Source organism: Poecilia reticulata, chromosome 15 (genome assembly GCF_904066995.2).
Source record: "Poecilia reticulata chromosome 15, P_reticulata-male-v2, whole genome shotgun sequence".
In the NCBI taxonomy this organism is placed as follows: Eukaryota; Metazoa; Chordata; class Actinopteri; order Cyprinodontiformes; family Poeciliidae; genus Poecilia; species Poecilia reticulata.
The window spans coordinates 26,817,147-26,839,731 of NC_088844.1; the positions used below are offsets into that span (position 1 = coordinate 26,817,147).

Consider the following 22,585-nt stretch of genomic DNA (forward strand, 5'->3'; position numbering starts at 1 on the left):
AGACATTGCCTCCTACATGGGATTGAGGAAAGGTATTGACAGATTCCCCACCTGGGCTATGGATATCACCATTCCCTGTATATGTTTAGCATTATAAATACACTGCTCAAATGTAAGAGAGTAATTTTTGCCACCAAATTCATCATGAGCTTGGTGTGCTACAGATGACCACTGCAGCCATTAGTGTTTTATTTGGAGCAGCGGAGGGATTAGTGGGCAGGGATTAATATTGTGAAAGGAGGACATATAAATACAGCACTCTTCCTGCCTCTTCTCCTGCTTTAATTCCCAGATCCGTTAGATTTGCCCTGGCATTGCCCAGGAGCATTTTTCAGGCGAGGCACTTAAATGCAGGACAGGAGAATAGTCCATTAAAGACAGGCACATCTCCAGACAATTCTAATTACAGCTTTAATACAGTTAAAGGGATGTAATTCTTCTGCTTTTTTATGTGCTTATATCCTAAAATGCTGTGTTGATTAAGAAAATTGGTTTAATACCAAGCAAATAATACCGATTTATCCATGCAGGAACACCTGATTGTTGTTAAAGCCATATTATAACAGTCTGAAGGTTTTTTTTATGTGTATTAATTTGGCATACAGTGTCTGTGTATATAAACACAGCATTATTAAGTTCAGGATGAAGGGATGTGTGTTTGTAATTTGTTGGCACCCCTCATCCTGCAAGATTCAGATGGAGTTGGCAAGCTCCAACGGCATCTACTGCTTTGCTGGGACTGAGGAAGCGCCATTATCCTGTTTAGACACTTATCCATGAACGTATTCTCCAGATCTCCCTCTCTGCAGTCCTCCACCTGCTTTTCACTTGTTTCTTGTAGACAACAACAACAACCCGTCAGTCCTCAGAGCCTTTCTTATGAGCATGTTTCAGAGAGAAATCACATCACCTGGCTCCAGCATCTGACTGTGCCTGCAAGAAAAATCATTGAAACTTAATTCAGACCAATCAAAACTGAATTAAACTGTTTCTGCCTTTTTATTTTCTGAATTCTTACCAATTTAAAGTCCTAAAAAGCAGGTGGTGATTATGGTGTTGAACAAGCCTGCCTGTAGCATGTTGTTCACAAACCGTTCTGTTAAATGACCACAAGTTCCCCGCTGCATACATTTTGATTCATGTTGATGTAAAGACCATTAAGACATGGGCCGCCTGCTTCTCTGCTGCTCTGTGGAGAGGAAATTGTTAAGTCACTCAGATTAATGAGCAAGTTTCCATGGAGACAAGCTATACCTAGATTACTTGTTTGCGACCAAATCAAATAGTGGAGGAGGATCTATGTCAGTTATGTCTGACGTCTAAAAAAGAAGAAACACAGCAACAGGAAAAGGTAAGTACGCTCTATATTCAATGATTATCACATTTGACAATAAACAAAAACTCTTTGTATCTCTGTTTTCTTACATAATTGTGAATACATTTGGGCCTCTCTTCTTCTTTCACCACTGCAGTAGCGATTGTTCATGAGATTAAAATCCCAGACTACGAGTCGAACCTCAGTTCTTTACAGTCAAAGTGTTTTATGGATTTTTGCAGCACGAGTCTGACTCCAGGTTAAGACGCAGAATTGAGTCCCTGTTTCTGCTACATGCTTCTCAGGTCCTGTAGCTACAGAACCAACCCAAATTCTAGCTTCTCCACCACCGTGCATGATGGCGTCGGAGGTTTTTCAGCTGATGTGTTTGCTGGGTTTCTGTAAACCTGCTTAGATGCAACTTCTTTTTTTTGCTTAGTCTTAATTGTCTTGTTTTCCACTTCTGAATAATTACTTTAATCACAAAAGACAGCTTTTAAATACCTTTATAAACTTCACAAGATTAATTAGGAGCAACAGCTGCTTATGTGTGTCATTTGTGTCTCTTTGCCTTGGCTTTGTCTTCTGTATTCTCCAGAGCAACAAAGTGCCAAACCTCCAGTTATCTAGAGGTTGTCGCAGTTTTTTATGATTAATTAATTAAGTGCATTTGATTAGTACCACATGGGTTCCACTTACCTTTCTAATCCTGACAAACTAACACGGTATTTAGTGTTTTCCTCATAAAAAGTGTATAAGTCAGATCTGTGTGGATGGTGGCGTTTGTCTCACAACAGGATTCAACATTTCATGCTCATTGGCCTTTATATTTACTTGTTTATCATTATCATTTCATACCAGTTAATTCGAGAAGTCCACTGGCCTCCTCAAAATGCATATTGATCATGACGATCAATAGCTTGAAGTGCCAAAAATGAGAGACTGTGTGAAACATCACAAATTCAAGAAATTTAAATAGTTCTTGAAAGTAATTGGCTGATTCAATCTGTCAAGTACACACACCAGGTCACATTCATTTCACCCCCGTGCTCAGTCTTAAATTACACTCTGAAAAGGCCGATGGAGGGGTAGGATTGTTCTTACCCCACCTCTCATCAAGTGAGAGACCTACTTTAATCACATTGATCTGCTGGATCTACGTTTGCAGCTGCAGTCAGAGAGATGAAAAACTGCTGACATTTAATATCTGCACAAAATAGATGATTTTAGCTTGAAGTGAAACGAGTTTAAAACAATACTTTCAGACAGGTGAAACAGAAGTAAGACGTTCATTAAGGAATAAAGAGTTTAATATGACCTTCATTGCGTCCAGGACTTGTCATTTAATGTTCCCGACTGATGATCTAAAGCAAACAAGATCCAATCTGGGAGTAATTTAAAAAGTATCAGCTCATTTTGGACATGTACTGAAGTAGGAAATGCTTGTATAATAATCCATCTGGGCAGCGCAGCGGACAGAACTGCACAAATAATGACTCAAGACATTTCACCTCAGACGACGCTCACACACCCACTTTCTGTGACAGCCGACTGTTAACACTGCACCAAAGGATTCCTGTCGCGTAAGAGACAAAATGTTCAAAACCTAAAACACTTTGAAAGAAGCTTATGTAAGTTCTGGGGCAAATTTCCATTAAATGTGCTTGACACTCATTGGCACCTCTGGGAAAGGCTTGTGAAAAGTCTTAAATTCAGTTTAACCTCTACCCCAGACAGCTTTGGATAAATCTAACCTTTAGTTTCAATAGATATATTCAGTTCAGGGAAAAAAATCTCCACTAATATATATATATTTGTGACATGTGCATACCACTGTTATTGCCACATCTGATTTATTTAACCATCTTTGTTTTACTCAGTTGTGAAGGTTTTCTCTTGCAATGAGATGTTTTTATTTTTTTTTTAATTTTCAATAGATTTTTATCTCAAATATCCAGGATTATTAAAGACTTCACAATGCTAAGAGATCCTACCCTGTACTAAATGTAGCCATGAGCTTCTATTTTGAAGAGTAAGAAATAAGCCTGTGTTGCGTCATATATCTGCCCCGGGGAAACAGGAAGCCATGAATTACTAAAGGAAAGTTCCTCGACAATTTCATCAACTTTAAAAAGAAACATAAATTATAAAAATTCTTAACTTGCATTTATTTATAGAATTTGTAAGATGTATTAAGTCTAGTACCATTAATTCTGCTTTTTAAAAAAAGAAATCATTATTTCTTAATGTCTTTTTTTGGTAGCATTTTTGACTTTAAAGCTTTTTAAGCATTTCTGCCGGGATTAGCGATATTTGTGAAGGAGAATATAACACAACTTAATCACTTGGAAATACATTATACATTTTAGGTTTTAAATAAAGTCAAATTTCACATTGGCTTTATTTTACTGCTACAGTAGCTTTTACATAGTTAATGGTTAATTTCAATAAATAATGGAATATCTGCAAGTTATTTTATGTCATTTAAATTAAAAAATATTTGGATATTTTCTCTTCCTTTGTGAAGACCAACACATGATTGTACTTCATGCTGCTACTGTTTGCATTTCTCTTTGACCTCTGGCTACTTTTATTTTTCAGAAACTTCAAAACTCCAGCATCAAATTTGTAGCTAAACTGGATGAATGTAATGTAATAGAAATGTAATCTTAACAGTGAATTCAATGTTTCTCTCAAGGCCACAGAAAATTCACTTATATTAAGTTCACCATCTAAAGTGAAACAAAAAAAACAACAACGTTTTCTTTGGAGCACTGTGTGCTTTCTTATGTCGATGGTTTTATTTCTCCAGGTTTTCCTGCACTGTGGAAAATCTGTAGATGTTTTAATACAGATGTTTTGCAGCTTAATAGTAGTTAAATAAGTACATGTATTTATTTCATGGTAGTGTATCTTTGTGGCTTTGAAGTGCCCAGGCTGAACAAACTCCCTAAACTTGACTTAATTTTGAGATCCTTAAATTCAGTACTTTCAGCTTCTCTAGCAACGATTGTTTTGACCTCTTACTTTTTATTGAGAGTGTGAGTAATTGCTGAGCAGCCATCAAAGTGAGACGTTTTCCCATTATTATGTTGGTCATAAAATGGGCTAAATATTTTTGCATTCAAATTTTCTTTTAATGGTCTTTTGTATTTATCACATTTTCTCAGAAAAGAAACATGTAATGAAGATTTGTCCCAGTTTCACTTTTTGAATTGAATTGCAGAAAGAGATTAGCTACAGTGTACCTTAATTTTACTTAGTTAGACACAAATCTGAATCTAACATGGTAAAACTCTTTATCATTGTCATAAAGCAAAGAAACCAAACCTTGTAGTTTAAACTGAAGGAAAAGTTTCTGTCATGATTGTGTTTTTATTAGTTTCAATTAATTTCCCTTAATCAGTTTTGGTTAACTTTATCAATATATTATGCAAATACACCAAAAAACTTTCCATATGAACCTTTAACGAGTCCTTACTGCCAACTTTTCACATTTCTATCTCTTATTGATCCGCTTGTGATCAAGTTGTCAGATTTCTGAAATCACTACATCACCTCCAGTAGGGTAAAGAGATTGCTATCATCTCTATCTAACTCAATACTTCATCATCTGTGGGCCTAATTCAAGCAGAATACAACTGAAAAGTATACTCTTGTTGAAGCTCATTTATTCAAGAAGGTGTTTTTCTCACATTCTTTCAGCTCCGCTTTCCTCCTTACCAGTTCTAAAGATAGCCTGCTGTGTATGTTGGCTGTGAAAACACATTTATTTCCCAACTGAGAATAAACAATCAATTAAAACATAAAAGTCTCACAGTCTTACCTTTAGAGAGACGGCCAAAGTATTTAACAGAATTAAAGGCTTCTGGTGGAGAATAGTAATTTTATGCCCTAAAATGAAAACAAGGTTTGGCTGTTTTTTTTAGTAATTAATGTTGACCAGTGCATGGTCCAGATTTTACTGACACACATGCAAACCACTGCTTCAAAACACACACATTTAAATCTGAAAAAAAAAGAAGTATCAATAAAATAAACTTGCATTTTTTTAAAGAGCTACATGTTCAATTTCGCAATGTTTCTACCTGCTTAATGCAAGCTTTTCAATATGTCTGCAAACATGGTCAGAACCAGTGTGACTACAGAATAAGATGGAGTTAAAGTTGGGATAACATCGTTATGGAGGCTGTGCTCTGATTTTATGTGGAACAAAATCAACATGCACACCTTTCTGGATGGAACTGAGTATTTTGACAGTATGTTATCTTTTTAAATCAACATCACAGCCAACACCTGAAATAAAACCTAAAGATGGTTCAACTGAACATTGAAATGCTGGGATTTGAACAAACCTAATCTATATTATTTGTAGCTTCATGTTATTTTCTTATTATGTTGTGTAAAAATAAACACCCCATAGTGAGAAGTTTGTCCCAGATGGATTTTTTTTTTTTAACTATCTTCTTTGGAAGTTTTATTCAGTTTACTATCCTCAAATCTCTGTTGGGCTTGATACTAAAACCGATAAAGTTAGAAACTGGGTTTTTGTTGCTGTGGCGAGACTTTAAGAAAAATGGGAAAAGCATTATTGGAACGGACATGTTTTACTTTTTTCCCCCGCCCCTCTTATCTCTTTTTGTACCAGAATAGTCTCTTATCATTACAGTACTGCATGGAAATCGTTTTGTATTGAGGACACCCTGCTCTGAGTCACGATAATTTTACACACAATAAGCCTCAGTGATGTGGAACCAAGACGCTGGTGAGACAAGGTCCTATTGGATTGTCCAGACAAAATTATACATTTAACACTTGAAATCAATAAATGTCTCCGCTAAGATCTGCCTTAAAGGCACAGTTGGTTTATTAGTTATGCTTTGATACACAACAAATTAATTAATTTGCACTCGACTGTGACATTTAAATCAAACAATGTCCTCTGTTTGTTGCAGCCTCTTCTGTGACGTGACACTTTGAGTCACAGCTGACTGAAGAGAACATAGCTGACATCTGAAGCTCAGCCTCTTGAAAGAGTCTGATTTCCTGCATCAAATCTCGCCCCCCGCCCCTCTACCCTTAACCGGCGCATCCTCTTGAGAGAAAACAGAATCCTGTTGGCATGGTAACCATGAAGGAATATTGTGTTTAATTTCCCTAACAAGGATAAAACTTAAATATCCTTAAGAGGAATCCAGCTCTTAAGCTGCAACCGTGGCAATCGTTTTTGTGAAACTTCTCTTTTGGTTTATATTTAGATTCTGTAAATATAGCTAAACACTGGCATGTGCAGTTGGAAACCTGTCAGAGTTTACAGAATGCTGCTTAAGAGCACACCGATATACTTTCCAGAATCTGAAGCATCGGGAGCAGGAAGGACCGCCTGCCAGTTCCGATTTGTCATTGTGCTTTTGACCACGTCTGCAGTGACAGGAGTGCCAGTGATTACAAAAGAAATTATGCAAATCTGCCATTGTGCCTGTCAGCAGTTCTTCTTGGCTGGAAGGCAGCAGAGCAAGCTGCCCTTGATATTACATTCACTTTATTTTTACATTCATGGAAAAGAGTAATCCCACCTTTTAATAGTTTATATTAAAAATAAAAAATAATAGAAGTTCTCAGTAGTTTAAAACCTAACTGAGATCATTATGGATGGATGGATGGATGGATGGATGGATGGATGGATGGATGGATGGATGGATGGATGGATGGATGGATGGATGGATGGATGGATGGATGGATGGATGGATGGATGGATGGATGGATGGATCCTATGTAAAAACATGTTTTGGCAGATAACATTTTTTTGAAAAAACTTGTTGGAAAAAAAAGTTGAAACATTTGTTTTTATTTATTCATCTGGAGATGAAAAGCACAAAGTTGATCATTTTACACGAGAAAAGATTCAAGATGTTGTTGTTTTCTGAGGAGCAGATGAGACCTTCTGGTTGTTAAGGAGGATTAAAAAAAATCTACAAAGTCTCACATTTTTCAGTTCTTTTTAATATCCTAAATATTCAGGAAAATCCTGCAGAGGCATGGCTCATTAAATACGGCTTTTCAGAGAACAGGTTTTCTTCCAGCTTTTAAAGTTTCTTCTGGAAATAGTTTGTGGTGTCTTAAAAAAAAACATCCTCTGGATTAACAAGATCAAATTAGGTTTTAGAGGCAAAAATAAACTATGATGAGTTGATAGAAATCACAAAAAATTAAAATTAAGTATCAAAATAAGGTTTCTACTGAGCATGTGTTGTATGCACAGAATTTGTAGAGTATAAAATTAGTTTTTGTTTAATGCTCTCCATGCCAAATCTTCTGTAGTGAAACAGTGAGACGATCTGCCCAGCAGCTGAAAATGGGTCAAAACTGGGCAATGAAACAGAGGAATGATCCCCAAACACATCAGTAAATCTGCAACAGAATGTCTGAAGAGGAAAATAAAACAAGCTGTTGCAGTGGCCTAATCAGACCTCTGTCCTGAACCTAATTAAAACGCCTTGGCAGGATCTTAAACAGAGCCCTGCACAAAATGAATAGAGCAAAACCTCAATGACCTGAAGCCATCCTGGCAAGGGGAGTGGATCAGAATTACTCCAAACTACTGGGAGACTGGTCAGGTCTTATAAAGGATGGTAACTTTAAGTTATTCCCACCAAAGGGGGTCCTACAGACTGACATGTTTTGGCTTTTTGAACAAGTTTTTTTAAAAAAGACGTTCTTGCTTTTTAGATTACAGAAATGAATAAAAACTGTGGCATGTATTTGTATTCAACCCAAAACTTTGCTAAACAACCTTTTGCCAAAACTACTTATTACTGACCTTTTTCTCCATTCTTCTTTCCAAAATAGCACATTCTCTGTCAGATTAGAATAAATATCAGGGCGCCCTGTCTTGCCACACATCCCCAATTGGATTTAGGTCTGAACTTTGACTGGTCCATTCCAACACAGCAATAATCTAACAATTTCTCTGGATTTATGTCCATCTTCTCAGGGACAATAAGTTGTAGTAAATGACATCCTAAGGTTTTTTAGCACTTCATTTTAGCATCTTGCAGGCTGCTTTCTGGGTGAACCTGCTTGAGTGGCAGACCTTTGCATGTTGGCAGTTGTTTTTGAAAATCCTTAGCTCATGGATTATTTTCCAGAAAGTGCAACGACTGATTCTCAATTTCTTTGAGACTTCTTTATAATCCCTCAGCAGACTCATAGGCTGGTATAATCTTCTTTCCGAAGACCTGGGGCAGCTCTTTCAGTCTCATTATGGTTTTCACTCTCACTCCAACAACCACCAGACTAATTGAGGTTTAAACAGGACAAACCTCCTTCAAAACGAGTGTGTGTGTGTGTGTGTGTGTGTGTGTGTGTGTGTGTGTGTGTGTGTGTGCGTGTGTGTGTGTGTGTGTGTGTGTGTGTGTGTGTGTGTGTGTGTGTGTGTGTGTGTGTGTGTGTGTGTGTGTTTGCATCGTTTCCACCTGATGTGATACGCCTGTGTGTGATTTCACCCATTTTAAGTGGGAGTAAATATGAGGGCCTCCTAATTTATTCATCACCAGGTGTTTCATCCTTTTAATACGTTCTATAAAATATCATTAGTCTTTTCCATCTTTTTTTTTTCTTGGATGGTTAAAATTGGAAAAACAATTTTGACTGTTTGCATGGCCAAACTTTAGGTTCTCATTTTAGAAAAAAATAATCTAAACCAGGATTTGTTTTCCTTACTATGTTGTGTTCTATCATAAAATTCCAGCAAAACACACTAAAGCTCATGACTTACAGTGGCTTACAAAAGTATTTGCCCCTCTTCAAATGTTCCGTATATTATTACACTACAAACGCAACAAATATATGTCATTGGTTTTAATGTGAAAGACCAAAACTAAGTGTGAAGAAGAGAATTGTGCATGATTCAAAAAATTGTTTTGTGAATTGAAGAAACACTGAAGTGTGGTGTGCAAAAGTATTCAGCCCCCTGTTCTCTGAATGCAACCATTTGCCTTCAGAAGTTGCCTGATGACTAAATACAGTCCATCTGTGTGTAATCTAATCTCAGTGCAAATACAGCTGCTCTTCATTTCCAAAGAAATATGTTTATGATTGTAATGTGACAAAATATGGACATTTTGAAGGCGTATGAATGCTTTTGCAAGCCACTGTAACTAGTTTAAGGTCTACAAATACTTTTTAGACCCACCCTCAGTTGTGAAGGTGGGTCTAATTCAGTATCCTGGTAAAGAAAGCCCTCGGCGACCTCTTCTTGTCCTCTTAATGTCTGTGCTCATTAAGCAGTGATCCCACTGAAGTTCAGGAGCCAGGTCTAAGTGTGATGTTTACGTCTTGATGTGGTCAAACACCACCGTTGTGTTTTACCCCGCGGGCTGTGTGCAGCTTTTCTTGGTTTCATCGAGCAGCGCTGTGCATCAATAAACAGGTGCAGAAGGCGACAACCTGAAACAGTGGGCAGCGTTCAACCTGCATGTCCTTTGTGAGGAAAGGAATGAGTGAGTGGGGAGGGAGGGGAGAAAATTAACCTGAGGCTGAAGCAGGAGACAGAGGGGAGTGCCTAATTGTTGTTACCACGGCTACAGCATGCAATGCGGCTAGGAAAGGAGGGGGTTTTGGGAAAGGTCACGCAGTTTAGGTAGAGACGGCTAAATCAACTGTGATGTGAGAGGTCCCTGGTGATGCTGGGATTGAGGAAATGTGGCTGTTTGAGTTGCTCAGGAGGAACATAGATTGTTTCTGAGAATGAGACCCTCTGCATGCCATGGCTTATAGCAGACCCTCTGGGCTGTAAATCCCTTTGATTTGCCACATAAAAGATGTAGAAAGAGTAGAAGAGGGCAAGCGTGTGAGATATCTTAAACAAATGTATAATTTAAAAACACCACCCCCAGGGGGAAAGAGGTCAACTGCATCCGTTTCTGGTGCGTCTGAGGACGGCTGCTGGAAAGTGCACAATGCCCACGTTTAACTCCTCCTCTGTCATCCGGCTTCAAATCTGCAGCTCAGTCCCTGATGTCTGTATCCTGTCACGCCTTGAAAATAGACTGTCGAGTTTAAGCCGCTCAGAGAAAGGAAATGATGCAACATAAGTTTCAAGGCGAGGATGCTCTGTCTTGCTTTGTTCCCCCACAGACACACACTGCAGGATGGAAATCAATAGCCTTTCAAGAGAGAGTCGATGCAGAAACAAATAGCAAACAAAGCTGACGCTGTTGGATCACCCCGGGCTTCTCAGTCCTGGTGACTCTAATGTAAAGGCGCTATGTTTCTGTGCGCCCAGCTCTTATTTTACCAATACTGAATTATTTTCAGGAAAAGAAAGAGGCATGAACATGAAAATAACCCAGATCTATATATCTCTAGGGTGTCAACGTTTTTAAAAAATATATAGATATATTAAGCAAACCACACTACTGTGGCCAGAAAAGCAAACTTAACAAAGCATGAAAAGTTATTGATGAACTCGACCGAGAAATTTCACACAAGTTCCTCCTGGGCATTGGCTGGTCTTAATGTGCAGCTATTCATTACCTCTAAGCAGGAGCAGATACAGAAAATGTCCGATTTTGTGAGTTGGGTTTATATGCCAACAGTAAATGTACTAATAACCAACATCTACTGATATCATCATGTTAAATTTAAAAATCCTCAAATGCATCTTTCCTTCTTTTTACCATGTGGTGGAACTGTGTTAACATTTTCCTCGTCTTTCTTTTGTCATGTTTCCAAAGGTTTCTGTGTAAGGATCCAAATCCAGAGAGTCATTTGAGATATGAAAGAGCCATTTAATAAAAATAAAAGGAAACTAACAGAATCTCTGGACTTCAAGTGAAGTTGCATGGAGACAACAGTAGGCGAAAGAAAACAAGGAGCCTAAACGCTAAAGATCATGATTACTTGAGAAAGAGCAAAGAGCTGATTGGAAACAGGGTGCAGCTGTGAGGAGAGACCAGGCAGGCAGGCTGAGGGAGAGAGGAGTAAACGTAGACCAACCGAGAGACAGGCAAAACAAATAAAAAATAAACTTTAAATAACTAACCAAAGTGAGAACAGCTGGAGAAGACTGATGTAAAATAAAGCAAAGGAGGAGAAATTAAACTAAGGCAGAGCACAAATAAGACGTCAAAACGGAAACACTGGAGACAACAAACAACTCAACTCAATCTTTTTTTCTTTTTTGGAAAAATATAGTTTATTTCATGAAACATTGTTTTGAAAAGGAAATAATAGCACCAACTAACAAATGTTTCTGTTCTTTAATGAAACTAAATACTTCAAATGATTACCTTTTAGAATAGAATAAATACAGTGTAATATAAATACTCTATCGTTACACAATGGGCAAACTAATGAATATCCTGTTTAGCAGCATGATTTTTGTTGTAAATTGTGCTTTTCGTCCTGATTTAACACACTGTGGTGTGATCGTATGAGCTCAGACCAGCTCAGCTGGAGGTCAGCTGTGATGACCCACACACTACCTGAGCTCTGCAGGGTGTCTAACCTCTGTGGGAAACGGACTCTCCTCCTCTCCCATCGCTTCATCTTTTTCCACTTCTTTCTTCATAATCACCTTTTCCTTTTATTACTGTAATAAATTCTTTTTTCTCCCACCTCATCGTGTCCCTGGTCTTCTGTCCTCACCTCATCACGCTCCGTCATTCTGTTCAAGGATGCTTAATACATGTGATTTCCTTCAACCTGTATTTAACCGCTGCATGCTCTTCACGTACAGTCATGTCCAAAAATTAGGACAGTCTATGAAAGCCTGTGATGTATGTAACAAGAAGATTCTGTTGAAGTTAATATTACTAAAGCAGGTAGGCTGTGCTAGTTTTTTCCTGTTGGAATACACATTTTTGCTGCTACATTTTGTTTAACAAGTGAAACTAGGCTAATTTTACAGTGTAACTATAACAAATCATTTTTGGTTAAAAGATAAATTCATAAAAGAAGAAATCTGCAGACTTCAGCACAACACTTCTGATGTGCAATAAAGACACAAATGGTGGATAAAAACTGATGCAGTGCATCAGTGGCCTTGAGAGTTCACTGACTGTTTTAAACACACACACAAAGGCTCCGTTTTCAAATGATGGAAATTTATTATCATGGTGGCAGAGTCCTCAGTGGAGTGTGAGGTAGTAAGTCACTGCAATATTCTTAATGGCACAGTTGCTGCACCCTTTGCATCTTATCACTATGCCAGATTCATCCTAAAATGTCTCACCAAGCAGCTGCACAAACAATCCACACCGTGTATGCCACCAAACGCCCAGGCCTCCTGCTCACACAGACTATTTACTGGTGTAGGTTTTGTAGGAAACTGAAGGAGGTTTTGAGTTTTTGGATGCAGCCTGAACCCGTCAGGATGTTTAAGAAAAGCCCTGGGATCATGGGAGGAATAAGCACAGCTATGTGTTCATATTTTAATTGTGCAATAGTTGTGGAGCAGGACTGCCCAATGTGCTGCTCAACCTCTCACAGCCAGCTAAGTGAGTTTGGTGGCTTCAACTAACTCACTTACTCTTTGGTTACCTAGCAACAACCTGCTGAATTACTTTTGCAGCAGCAGCTTCTGGTTTCACCACCGTGCCTCTTAACCGCTTACAAAAGAAAAAAAAAACAACAGCAATGAGGAGTGAAAGGAGAAAATAAGTTCAACAGCTGCAGAGGAAACTATGGAGAAAACAGAAAAGGTCACGTCACCAGTTTGGCTGTATTTCAGATAAAACAAAAAAAAATCTAATCAATAGTTAATTATATCAACTGATATGACACGCGTATATGGTGTGATATGTTTTTCAGTCAGATCGCCCAGCTCTACGTATTGTGGAGCAACTTATACTCCATTATAAAAGATCATTTTGAAGAGCCACAGTGTGATCAACTTAATGTTTGACACACTGATAAAGAAAATTGGGATTTAATGTGTATGATTTCTTCTAACTGTACCTGCTGCTGCATTGTCTGCTCAGAACAGATCATTTTAAACCTTGCCAGTTTAAAATTGTTCCAACATTGGGGGAAGCACGCAGGATAATCCAGTCCTGTCATTCACCTCCATTTATTAATAAACATGCTGATTGTGTTTCCTCCACCGCTGAAGGTGGAGACTAATAAACCTCCGACATGTAAAAGGAAATCCTTCAGATCGTCACAAGCTCGTGGAAACATCCTCACACGGAAAAGATGGCCAGTCTTGGTACCGACCGTTTGGTCACACCAGGCGAGGGATGAGATGTGGTGCTCTGATGGGTGGAGGTGGGAGAAATATTGTGGAAACAATGAGGACATGAGAAAAGAGGAAAAACCTGCACTAAGAGCTGCCTAGTGTCACCACTGCACTGAAGCAGGTTTTCCACATTTCTACAGTCCTTCTATTTTTAAATTCTTTGTGGAGATCGTGGTGACCTTTGTGCAACCTTACATTTAGTGCAATTAATAGGTACTCGGATTCATCTGAGCTCATTCATTTAAGTTTGAAGTCCTGTCATCGTAGAAAGCTTGAAACTTTATCAGAATTATCATCTCTATTATGAATCTGCAACATCCCCTTCATCATTTGAATAATTTCTAATTAGGATCATTTGATGAATGACTGCACTGTGATTTTTTTTTTTCCATTTTCCCACAAAATGGCGCAGAAATATTTTTACATTCTATGCCATTGTTTTGAATGTCTTCACTTCTTGATCATCAAAGAAAGTTTCAGTTTGTTTTTCACACAAAAACATTTCATATTCTGAAAGATGTGGACAAAAACAGGAGCAATTTTCTAAATGATTTAAATTCAGCTCATGCTGGCAGCTTCTCCCTTTGAGCTTCATTTACTTAATTTCCTTTGAAAGTACAAATCATTTTTTATCAGTGGTCAGAATTAAACTTTAAATTATTATGAGCTGACTCGGTTACCTTCACTCAGAGTTTAGTACATATGAAGACCGTTGATGTGGAGACTCCAACCCTGGAAGTGTTTTGAAGCCTGAAATGACCAGACAGTGATTCTACATGCCAGTGAATACCCATGGGCTGGTCATCAGATTCAATACCTTCACATTTACAGTTCCAAAACCACTAAAACTGTAGCCATACAACTGTTTACAGAAAATGTGCTGGAGTGTCCTGAGTTTGCTCATGCCGCAGGGCTCTCCTCTGCTGGTGAGCTGGCTGAAAGCAGGCATCTACACTTTAACCTGAGTTACAAATCCAGGCCATATGGGCACCACAACAAGTCCAGCCAGTCATAACTAAAGGAGCAAATTCTCATTTAGGTGAGACTTTGTTTTGAAGCTACATCTGGTAGTCGACTGCAGACTCTACCAGAACATCTTCCTCCTATCAGCTTGGTGTGATGGTTACTCCAGAAAGAGCTGAGCAGCAAAAAGGTACTTTGTTCTGTGAAATTAGGATTTAAAATGCGTTTATTCTGGGGCTGCACAGTGGTGCAGTTGGTAGAGCTGTTGCCTTGCAGCAAGAAGGTTCTGGGTTCGATTCCCGGCCCCGGTCTTTCTGCATGGAGTTTGCATGTTCTCCCTGTGCATGGTGGGTTTTCTCCGGGTACTCTGGTTTCCTCCCACAGTCCAAAAACATGACTGTCAGGTTAATTGGTTTCTCTAAATTATCTCTAGGTGTGACTGTGTGTGTGTGCATGGTTGTATGTCTCTGTGTTGCCCTGCGACAGACTGGCAACCTGTCCAGGGTGACCCCGCCTCTCGCCCTGAACGTTAGCTGGAGAGGCACCAGCACCTCCTGACTCCACTGAGGGACAAGGGTGTAAAGAAGATGGATGGAATGTGTTTATTCTGTACTTCTTAAATCATACCCCATCAGAGACTACACATGATGTCCATGTAAATTGGAAAAGAGGGCCAAAATTGAATTGTCATTTTTTTGCTGCTATGTTTTGTACTTTTATATCCTTGTATTTGTGCTAAATATTTCTTCGTTGGCATGGTATGTTACTCTGCTTTTTCGTATTTTTGCTTGACGTTCTTTCAAGACTTTCTTTGGTTTTCCTCCATACAGGCTTACAGGCTCTGTCAGCTTAACCCAGTAAGCTTTTCCTGGGTTGCTTTGTAATTCCATTTAGCCACGATCCAGAAGGAACCTCCAGACACTGCAAACACGGGAACAAAAAACAAAAAAAAGCCAGAAAAAACAGAAACACGACTGCCTTATAACGACTTTCTGGCCAGTGTGTTGAAATTCACTCAGTTCCATGAGTTATTAAGCAGCTTGAGTTTTCTTGTTCTGTTGTGGTTCTAAAAGCTGATGAGGTTGTTACTGAAATTAGATACTAGAATAAAAACCAGGCTGTCTGAATGTTAGATTTTCATCAGTCTGTCAGTATTTTGAACTTTTATTCCCATGTCATTAAATTTATAACTTTTTTGTGTATTTTGTGGAATACAGTTAGGTCAGTTATTTTGTTTGTTAGATGCTTGTCTTTATTTAATTAGTCATCAGTTTGGATTGTAGACTGATGACTGATTGTTGTGGCTGAACAGTGGTGCAGTTGGTAGAGCTGTTGCCTTGCAGCAAGAAGGTTCTGGGTTTGATTCCCGGCCCCGGTCTTTCTGCATGGAGTTTGCATGTTCTCCCTGTGCATGGTGGGTTTTCTCCGGGTACTCCGGTTTCCTCCCACAGTCCAAAAACATGACTGTCAGGTTAATTGGCCTGTCTAAATTGCCCCTAGGTGTGACTGTGTGTGTGTGCATGGTTGTGTGTCTCTGTGTTGCCCTGCGACAGACTGGCGACCTGTCCAGGGTGACCCCGCCTCTCGCCCAGAACGTGAGCTGGAGATGGGCACCAGCATCTCTCCCGACCCCACTGAGGGACAAGGGTGTAAGAAAATGGATGGATGGATCAGTCTGGTTTGTAATTGAAGGAATGACTGAATTCATATTGTTTCCAAAGACATTTTAATGCTGAGAATCCTTGTTCTTTTTATGTAGTAGAGACTGCTCTGTGGAAAGGTCATGAATTCATCATTGAGATTGATTTAGATAGATGACGATGATAAAGATTAAGTTTGATGAGCTGTTAGACTGGTTTATGAACCTTTTTATAGTTTAACTTAGATTAATATTGAAACATAGCATTAAAAAACTTTATTACACTGTTAATAATCAATTTGTTTCATTATTCTAACCACTGTATGAATAGGTTGTTGTTTTAAACTAAAGCAATGAATTTAAGCTTTTTTGCTTGCAGACTTTGCTCAGTTGCACGATACTATAAAGCTGTTATTTTGACCTCATCTTTAAATAAACTAAGCTACTTTTGGATATTTAACCCGGGATTTCTTTGACAAGTTGTTTAGTCAAAATGTGTAGTTGTCAGGCTGGAAGGTCTGGTCAGTTTTATGCAGCTCCGCAGGGACTTTGGCTGAGCTGCTGGAGGAGACTGGATGCTGTCTGACACTACAGGGAGAAAGGAAGTTACACACAGAATCAAAGTGAATTCACCTGTGGCCAGAGACGGCCGGTGCACACACTTTGACATTTCCAACCTATTTTTGTCGCACTGAAGTGTTTTTCTTCGCATCATGTTCGCAGATATGTTGTTGTAGGAGGAGGGTGGGGTTATACGGTGGTAATTAGTTGGTGAATGGGAGATAAAGTCACAACGGTTGTCTCTTTAAATCAAGCTGCAGCGTTGATGTGTCCTCAAGCTGAAATGGTAAGAACCATTCCACCTTTGCTGCAGAGTCGGACCTAACAGGCAAACCAAAGCGCTTCAAACGTGCGACTCGTTCCCTTGCCTCACTTGTCGTCCCTTAAAACACTGAAGAGAAACGTTTCTTTATTTTATTTTATTTTTTTAATGGAATGCATTTTCACAGCAAAGTTGGAGGACACTATGTAACTCCTAAAGTCTATTATCTGATTGTTTTTTATGTATTTTTTATCCGCAGAACTCCGTGGCAGTCGCCTCGATCCATTTACCGCTGGCTGGTCCGCCTGCCTCCTCCTCTGCGTTGCAATCTGTTGATAACTCCACTTGCAGGCTGCAGTTCGTTCTGTTTCGCAATGGGAAACTCTTTCCCTGCACGGGGAATTCGTCAAACCTCGCAGACGATGGGAAGCGCAGGAGCGTCTCGACACCAGTTGCTTTTGCCAAATTAGGTAAGAGGAAATCCATTTCTATCTTTCACGCGTGTGATGTCAACGCCGGACCGAAAGCGTGCACACGCGTGCGCGCGCGCACATACGCAGTCACGGCTGTTTTAGTTGGTGTATTTTTTATATTTTATTTTATTTTTGCGCAACATGTGGATTGCGTAGATACAAACATTAACAACGTGCGCTCAGATGAATGAATGAATGAATGGATGAAGTCAGAGCACGGATCAGATTAAATAGAGTTTACTGCAGTGTGATGCACGAAAGTAATCTGCACCAGTCCAGCCGCAGTAACTCATCCGACTCTTGCATGTTGTTGTGCATCGTTTTTGCCTGCATGGGTGTTTTTAGAGCCGCGGCTCTGCCAGTGTTTCCTCTCGGCTTCCTTCCCTGAACGTGTTGCCTTTCCCTCCAGATGGCTGCAGCCGCGGCAGCTCTGTGCACTCCGTCGCCGTCGCTCTCAGGCACTTCGCGCTGGGTGTAGACCCCACCGCAGCCTACTGGGATTTTGACCTGCTCGATGGACACGGTGGCTGGAGGGCAGAGGGCTGCCACATAACCGCCTCCGGGGGCAATACGACCACTATTCACTGCAGCCATCACAAGAACTTTGCCGTGCTAATGGTGAGTAGTTATTTCACTATGACCCCCCCCGCAACACATAACGTGTCTTCCACATGCTTAGGGCCCATTACGGATCAAATCAACCTTTTTTTTCCCCTCTATCGTGGAGTAGACTGAGTCACGTGTTTTAAAAGAGGACCTTCAAAAGCCTCCTTTATTGTTGCTCCCCAGCAAAGGGATTGGATTGCCAAATGCTGTATGAGGATTTATTAGCGTTGGAATATCATAGAGTCTTCTTTTTCTTTGGGAAACAGACGAGGAGAAGTTGTGCGCGTTGTTCAGCCTGCCATCCTTTCCCACGCTGCAACAGAAGCGATGCTCTGGAGAAGGAGCGCCCTGTCAGGAGCGATTCGACTCTGAGCGCAAGTGGTGTGCTAATTGGTTGCAACCATCGCGAAGCAGAAAAAGAAGAAGCCGAAAAAAAAAGAAAGAAAGAAAAAATGCTGGACTGTGCAGCTTAGCGTCGTTCATCTGCGTTTCTCAAGTTGGTCTCGACGCTGCAAGCCGAGATGCTTCCCTCTGACGACGTCCCCCCCTGTGTTCAAATTGATTTCATGAGGATTAGAAGCACCAAAAGCGCAATGGCAGCGCATTGCAAGGTCGCTCCTTAGAGCCGCTGCTTCTGGTCCGCTTCTTCTTCTTCTTTTTTTTTTTTCTTTCTTTTTTTTTTTTTTTGGATGAAGAGAAATCCTCCGGATGTTTACCGAAGAGTGGGATTCGTTAGACTGGGAGGTCAGTTCTCAGTGGAGCATGAAAAAGTGTTGTGCCTTTTTTTTTTTTTTTTTTTACCTGCATATTTTAAAAACCCGCGGATCAGTTTGGTTGCTGTCGTTGGTGGAAACATGCTGGATCGGGGTGAAACAGAAAAAGCCGCATTAGAGCAGGGAAGAAGAAAAAGCAGCGTATGATAAAAGCACGGGGTGCACATAGGAGGACAGGGGGGGAGGAGGAGGTGTCTGGAGAATACTAAGCTGTTGTCAGATGGAGAGCAGATGTCAGGATGTCATTGTGCATGTGTGTTTTTCACTCCAGCACGGCGCGCCATCAGCGGGGCGCGCTGTGGCAACCGGGATGACGCTGGCTCCGATTTTATTTATTTATTTCTGGTCGAATTTAATGACACCAGGATAATAATTTGAACTTCAAAACACGTCCGACAGGCAGAGAGGGGTTGTCATAGCGATGGTAGAAAGCCGTGACGGGAACGTCCACATCACGGTGAGCCGGTGTTTGCGCCGGAGATTGCGCGCGTCTGCTAATGCAGTCACCACACCCGCCTGGTCTCTGCAGTGCCCGAGAAAAGGACCCTTATTTACAGACCTGTGACATCACTGCTCCGGTCGTAGCACCTTAACTGCTTTCTGTTGCGACAACGATTCCCCTCAGCTCAGCTCGGGAGGCGTCTGCAAGTACAAAACCTGTTGCATAATCTTTTCATGTCAAAGGGAGACGGATTGTCACTGCCGCCTGAGTGCAAGTTGGCCATTTGCTCACTGCGAGCCTCCATGAGCGGAGCTGTCATTTGTAATTCAAGCAGCTCAGATCTTGGGCGGTCTGCAGGGAATTTAGCGTATAGTTGTTTGGTGTATATGAGAAAAGTTGAACTATGTCACGTTTTCATATAGTCGCACAATCACCGGCCACCTTATTAGGTACACCTTGCTGTTATTAGTTGAACCTGCTTCTGCTTTCAGAACTGAGACTGAGCGTTTGGGTTCATATTGACATGGCAGCATAAAACAGAGGAGAACACTGGAGCACAGAAAACTGAGTTTATTGATTTGAGTTTGGTTGGTGGATTACCCTGCTGGATGTTGCCATCTAAAGATGGGACCACTGGATTGGATATTAGTTTATGAGCCAGGAGGGTTCAGTAATTTGTGAAAATCAGAGAACCGTGGATGTTCCTGAAATCCTCAGGCCTGCCCATCCTGTGCCAACAACTTTGACACATCCAAGCATACTTAAATCCTCTTTCAACATTTTTATGTTCAGTTTGAACTTCAGCAAGTCATCCTCACCACGTCAAGATGCGTAATTCAATGAGTTGCTGTCAAGTGATTGGCTGATTCATTCTGTGTGTTTACAACAATCTTAACAGCCTGCTTTTATAATGGCCTATTGGCATTAGAAAGCAGTATCACCTGTTTGCCTCATACTCTCCTGTGATGATTACACTGGATACAAAACTGCATTAACCCTTGTATGTAGAAATGGGGTCCAACCGACTCCACACACGTAAAACTTGTATCATTTGATATAGTCCTCTACGTTTGCCTCAGTCCTCACATGCACCAGGGTTAAAGCTACTGACCATATATTCCTATAAATTGAGTCGAACTTTAGATATAGTTTTTCACCCACAGAACAAGTGTTTTTGCTCTTTTGCTGTATATTATTATTTAATCAAGATAACAGCTTTAAATGGCAGGTTCAGACAAATCTGCCTCTTATGACATCAGAGCTTTCTTTAGTGTGGCCTTTATTTTTTCTGTATTTGCATGTTTTTAATTAATTTCCTTCCCTAAAAAATTTGCTGAATTTGAGTTGTGTCCAAAAACACTGCATGGACTTCAGTAAAACTGGACCACAATAAAACATGCTCAAATAGTTTGTGAAGAGGAATAGATCAGATTTGATCAAACCTTCCAGCAATATCTGCCAGCCCAGTTGATATGAAATCATATGTTGTGGTTATTTCTGACATCACAGAAAATAGTTGCCAGACAGACTTTAACCTTGTGATTCACCCCACCATGCAGCCTGGTCTCTGCCATCGCCTCAGTCCCGGCACACAGCAGAAGGAAGGAGTTACACTCAGACAAATGGAAGTGGTTAAGCTAAGCTAAAGTAGCTGTTCAGCTGTTCATTTTAAGAAATGTACCAATGAATAGTAACTACAAGAGATGAATTAGTGCTACAAAAACTTTATGTTAAATGCTCACACAGGAGGTTGAGGTGTGTGTTGCCCTATGTTAGTCGTTTTGATTCAGTCACTTGCATTTAGCTCTTTTGGGGTTAATGTGTGTGTGTGTGTGTGCGTGTGTTTGTGTATACAGGCTCAGATCCCAGCATGCATGTCCCTAGAGGCTGGGGATTGGGCTAAAATAAAATAAATAATGAAAATCTTTTGAACTTGCTTCAAAAGGAATGACATGGTAGAGAATCTCCCTCTCGTGGTTTTGTAATCAAAATGCCAGATTATAGACATGGGATAGGCTGCGAGTAGAAAAGCTCAACTCAGCTAGATTGTGAACTGTGACTGGTGCATTTTGCTGTCCAGATGAATCACTGTGTGTCTTTAGCATCTAATAATACAGATCGCTCCAGATGGGGCAACTTTCGGATGGCAGCCGGCGTCTATTTTGGAGTTTTGTTTTCTTGCTCCGTGCTGAACCTCTAGCTGTTGAAAAGCAGCCCCCTCCAGATTTCAGCACCAGGGACAGTTCCTGAACATTTCTCCCTCTGCTCCTCCCGTACCGCCTCCTCCTCCCCCTCCATCTGCCTCATGCAGGCCCGTATTTGCCGAGAAGGAGGGCTGACTCACTCGTTTACAGCAGTGCAGCTTTATCGTCTGTCTTGGTGGTGGTGACAAGCCTCAATCCCACACTGAAGCTTCTCTGAGCCACTCGCCGCCCCCTCTTAAGACACACCTTTTGCTCTTTTCTGTCAGAAATGTACAAGTTTATCAACATTTTAATTATTTTTGTTTGTTTATTCAGAGGTTATGTCAACAGCTAAGTTCCTGCATGGATCTGCTCCGGCTCACCAGGCTGTTTAGTATGCAGGAGCAGACCTTTGGAGTTAAACACACACTCAGCCAGTCACACATGGTGTAGGTGGTTGGTTCTGTAAGTATCCAATCACAAGGAAGGTTCCAAGTCATGGCTCAACAGGAAATTTGTATTTTTTTTTAGAAATGCCTTCTTATTCATGGAGCTGGAAATAATGACTCTGTAAAAGGACATGATTCCTAAAAACCAGGTCAGGATTTCTGGTGCTGGTTCTGCTCCGTCTGAACCAGACCTGTTAATGTTTATCGTGCATTTATGATTGTTTGTGAAACGTGAATGAAGGTACGGAAGGCAAGAGTGATAAAATTAGATTGTGTTTGCTTCGACTCTAATTGAAGTGTGGTGATTATCACCATACTTGTTTCTCTGTAAAAATAAATGTCCCTTGATCCAGTTAGCAGCATGTTCTACTAAAACATGTAGAAAATGCCATCATCAATTTGATTTTATACAATGGGGGAATGTTACATGTTAAGTAGTTATTGTTTTTAACGAAACTCTTCACTTACAACATTTACAACGTACACAGAGAAGGATCTATGACCTTTTCCTTTTTGCACAACCACACTAAGTTTTCCAGATTTCTGGGTACTTTCTTCTTTTCAGTTCACTGCGTAGTTTTCCCATAAAATTTGGGTCATAACTATGTAAGAAGGTTGATTTCTGTGTTGATTCTGCCATATGTTAGTGATATGTTTTCTGCTAAAAACCCAGTGATG

At 40.2% G+C, this 22,585-nt stretch overlaps 1 protein-coding gene across 4 annotated transcripts in view; it reads left to right on the forward strand.

Annotated features, from left to right (window-relative positions):
- adgra1b (adhesion G protein-coupled receptor A1b) overlaps window positions 1–22,585 on the forward strand; it is a 198,100-nt gene that overhangs the window by 109,569 nt on the left and 65,946 nt on the right. For 2 of the 4 annotated variants that reach the window (XM_081616035.1, XM_008429975.3), the window contains exons 13-14: window positions 17,241–17,451; window positions 17,864–18,072. In XM_081616035.1, the coding sequence (XP_081472161.1) occupies window positions 17,241–17,451; window positions 17,864–18,072 (420 nt within the window). Of the gene's footprint in view, window positions 1–16,528; window positions 17,006–17,240; window positions 17,452–17,863; window positions 18,073–18,186; window positions 18,805–22,585 lie in introns of those variants that run through there. The other 2 variants (XM_081616036.1, XM_081616037.1) reach the window with 2 other exon arrangements.